Source organism: Oryzias melastigma, linkage group LG21, assembly GCF_002922805.2.
Source record: "Oryzias melastigma strain HK-1 linkage group LG21, ASM292280v2, whole genome shotgun sequence".
Classification (NCBI taxonomy): Eukaryota; Metazoa; Chordata; class Actinopteri; order Beloniformes; family Adrianichthyidae; genus Oryzias; species Oryzias melastigma.
The window spans coordinates 8,631,456-8,635,602 of record NC_050532.1 but is presented as its reverse complement, the minus strand read 5'-3'; the positions used below and the strand labels follow the sequence as shown (position 1 = coordinate 8,635,602).

At 44.1% G+C, this 4,147-nt stretch overlaps 1 protein-coding gene across 2 annotated transcripts in view; it reads left to right on the top strand.

Annotated features, from left to right (window-relative positions):
- The first annotated feature begins 258 nt into the window (after positions 1-258).
- Positions 259-4,147, top strand: part of sik1 (salt-inducible kinase 1) — an 8,495-nt gene continuing 4,606 nt past the window's right edge. The window contains exons 1-5 of one of the 2 annotated variants that reach the window (XM_024286800.2): positions 259-419; positions 1,056-1,257; positions 1,350-1,466; positions 3,433-3,496; positions 3,573-3,734. In XM_024286800.2, the coding sequence (XP_024142568.1) occupies positions 1,105-1,257; positions 1,350-1,466; positions 3,433-3,496; positions 3,573-3,734 (496 nt within the window). In that variant the 5' untranslated portion in view covers positions 259-419; positions 1,056-1,104. The other variant, XM_024286799.2, reaches the window with a different exon arrangement.

The following is a 4,147-nucleotide window of genomic DNA, read 5'->3' as shown; positions in this document are numbered from 1 at the left end:
CTTGGATTTTAACATTCAATTCTCAGGAAAAGTCCTCCCCAAACTTTTTATTATATATTATATATTTCATTATATGTTAGTAATAAATAGTTAAACCTTGGAGAAACATTTTAAAAGTCTACACAAACTGAGGGCCACTAGGAGCTTTCTGTTTCTCTTCCTGCCTGCAGAAGTAGCGCGCGCGCAGCCGTGAGCGCGAGGCAGCCCCGCGAGCAACAGCCCGGCGGAGGGAAACATCACGTGGTGACACATCTCCACGACTGACGTCACCGTCCCCATCTCCAAGCAACCCCTCCATCAGCACTCGCGTCACCGTGCGCTCGAGCCGCGCTGTTGCCCGGCAACCCGTGCCTTGCGCTCGGGTCCGGCCTTGCCTTGCACCCAGCTCGGAGCTCTGACGCGGGTGTGACGTCAATAAGGTGGGTATCAATTTGTTATGGTGGCGGAGGGAGGGAGGGAGGGAGGAGTTCCCCCTGCGAGTGCCGAAGCCCTCCGCTCTGCATTCCGCCAGAGCTCACAGGCGCACCGGCCACGGCTCCGTTCCGGGACGAAAGTCCGCTTTTAAGTCGATAAAAGACGGTGGGAAAAGTGGCCGTTTTCCCGCTTTTACGTGTTTGCGAGTCCCTTCTCCGGTGGAATGCTTTACTTTTTGTCCCGCTGCTGTTTAAAGAGCGAGAGAAGGTGGTTTATGTCTTTTTAAGGTAAGACTTGGACCACTTTTATTCAAACTTTCACACATTGTTACATTTTTTACTGTAAAATCGACCTATTTCGTTTTCTTTAACGCTTTTATCACTTTATTTGACTCCAGTCCTTAATTTGATTTACTTTATATCCTCTTTATAGATACTTTTAATGTTAAAAAATAGTTTTAAAAATTCAAACCGAATACTTTTATTTTGAAAGGTTAATTTTTACTAGCCATTTTACCCCATAATCTGTTTTAGAATAAAATTCCTTAAAAATTAATGACACTTTATCAACTTTTTCCATTAAAATTAATTTTAAAAAAAGTAAAATAATTAAGTGAAGTGCACCTGTGTTTGTCTGTGCAGGAACAAGCTTTTCTTTTTGATCACACTGCGACTAGAGAGCGGCTGCACCATGGTGATCATGACAGACACCAGCAGGGGTTCGCAGCCCAGCCCTGCCCAGCAGAGGCCCCTGCAGGTCGGCTTCTATGAGATCATTCGCACCCTGGGAAAGGGAAACTTTGCAGTGGTGAAGCTGGCCAAACACAAAGTCACCAAAACGCAGGTCAGCAGTCATCTCTGCTGCAGCTGGAGGATGCATTTTATTTATTTATTTTATTTGCATGCTAACTTTTCTTTTTGTTTCCCTTATTGAAGGTGGCAATAAAAATTATTGACAAGACCCGCCTGAGTCCTTCCAACCTGGAAAAGATTTACAGAGAAGTGCAGATCATGAAGCTGCTGAACCACCCACACATCATCAAACTCTACCAGGTAGATACCTTTTTTTTCTTTTACTTCCCTGTTTGCACGCAGACGCGTCTGTGCAGACTTTGCACCGTTGGATGCACGTTTGGTGCATTGCTGAAGCATTATTGCAGATGCAGCTGGAACAATAGCAGGGACAGGAGTGAAGGGGTCATTCGCTGTCTAAAGTGCTTTTTCAACCAGCATGTGATGAGCTGCTGGTTCCCAGGGTATTGTGAATCATAAGTACAGCATTAGTGCAATCCCTTCTGACCTCTGCGTCTGTATGTGTGTGTGCGGGTAAATGAGAGCGTCAGAGCTGTTCTGGACGCCATTCGCTGGTGCAAACTGTTCCCTTTACTGTTAAGTGTGAGATTGTCCAGATTATCCAAAAAAAATAAAAAATAAAAATTACAGAGGGGGAAAGAACAGTCCAGCCACTGCTGATGAAAGGCGGATTGTTAAAATGTTAATCCCAATTAGCACCTGGCAAAGCCGAGTGCAATGTGTCTGCGCCTCACGTGAAGCCCCCTCCCTCACAAAGCGCCTAATCAAATTGAAGACTTAGTGGGAAGAATCCGCTTTTTTCCCACTCAGCTGACCTTGCGGGCACTTTGGCACGCGTCTGGCAACAAGCTGACGCCCACACAAACAAACAAACAAACAAACTCACACACAATGCCCTTCCTAGTGGCTCCTTTCTCTAATTGTTGGGATTTTCCCGCTCTTTGTTTTTGGTCCTATTGTTTCATGCACGCTCACTCTTTAGCTAAAATATTAATTCTGTAAATGTAAAGCGATAAATGTATAAAAAGTGTATGGCACAATAAAAGTAAAATAACAAACTTTTATTTTGAAAAAGCATTTTTCTTCAGCTGCACAGCCTCAACACTGATCACTTACCCGTTATTCCCAGCATCTTTTGAGCGTTCCCAGTGGCTTTTTTAATTATGACAAGGCCGTTTTTATCCAAAACCCTGTGCCGTTATAATGGACAAAGTTTCTGCAGAGTTCTTCAATAGGTCATCCGAAATTCGCCTCAGGATCTCGGCTCCATCTGACTGCCTGTTTCCTCCTCTGAGGTCGCCTGGGGTCACGCGAGTCAGCTGGGGAGCGTTTGATCTTCCTTTTACTCCAGAACTTAATTACTGTTCAAATTGATGGAGAAGATCTCGTGATGGGGTCGGAGACCTGACAAATCTCCTCCCCTCCTCCTGCTGTCTGTCCGTCTCATCCTCGCTTTGACCTCAGATCCGTCGTCCTCTTCCTTCCTCTTGCGACGGACTCGGTGGAGCAGCTGTTAAAGCTGAACTCCAGCTGCAGGAGGCCCCACGGCTTCAGGGCCAGTGAGCTGTGACGTTAGCAGAGAGACGCTTTATCTCACAGACAGTGAAACGGCTTGTTTAGAATATACTTGCTTTGTTTGGTTTTAACTAAAAGTGGCCTACAGGCAAAAATAAAAACAGCTTCTCATTTAGTAAAGCCAGAATCTTTATCCTCACAGATCTCTGTCAGGAAATGAAAATTGTTGCAACGTTCCTGATACATCTCAAGTGAAACAGAGTCCTTCTGGGGGTTTAAGGACTAATGAAAACCATGTTTTTGGTGTTTTTAACATGTTATATGGATTTTTCTGACATATATAACAAGAAAATTAAGCTTTAAATTGCATTTCTGAGTATCAATTAATTCATTATTCATTAAAAGACCTCTGGGAACATTTTAAAAATAGATCACAAGATGATTGGAGATTTTATTTTTGCATTTGTGTAGCACCACTCCGCCCTTTAACTCTAAACACCACATGGGAATTTGAATTATGACGTACACTTAAAAGGCTTAGGGAAATAATAAAACAACGCCGCTCTTATGCAGCAGAAAAGTCTGGATGGAACAAGGATATTTATAAAAACATGGTGGAGAAGCTGTCTCGTGTCTTCAACATGCAGCTGAGTCAGCTGTTCTAAACTTCCCTATTTTTGACCCTTCTTAGGTCATGGAGACCAAAGACATGCTGTACATTGTGACGGAATATGCAAAGAATGGAGAGATGTTTGGTGAGTGACTTTTAGATTTTCCTCCACCTTTTCCATCACAACCCCCTAAGCTAACAACGCGCTCTCTCCATCCCAGACTACCTGACCTCAAACGGCCGCATGAGCGAAGACGAAGCTCGAAAGAAGTTCTGGCAGATCCTGACGGCGGTGGACTACTGCCACCGGCACCACATCGTCCACCGCGACCTGAAGACCGAGAACCTGCTGCTGGATAGCAACATGAACATCAAGCTGGCTGGTGGGTCTTTCTCTGTTCAAACTGCCACAGGAATGCAAACAGCAGGCGCTAATTAAGTCAATATTGTTCCTCTGCTGGCTAATTAAATGCGAGGATTTCCCAAATTGCTACGAAGGGTAATCTCAACCTGAGGAAATGGCGCCAAACAGGAAGCCTCCCAAACCTCAGAGCAGGAAACAACGAGCGCTCTTTTATATTACCACTGTTCCGACTTCTAAAGCATCACAATGAGGGAAAGAACTAAACAATTAAATGAACAGTTACTTTTTTTTTTCAGCACTATAGGGCGCACTGTCAATGAATGGTCTTTTTTTGTTTGTAGTACGTAGAATACAAACTGATACGGCTAAAACAAATGTTACTGCGACTATACGCTAACTCCCAACCTTGTTAGTGATGTTAAAAAAACTGTC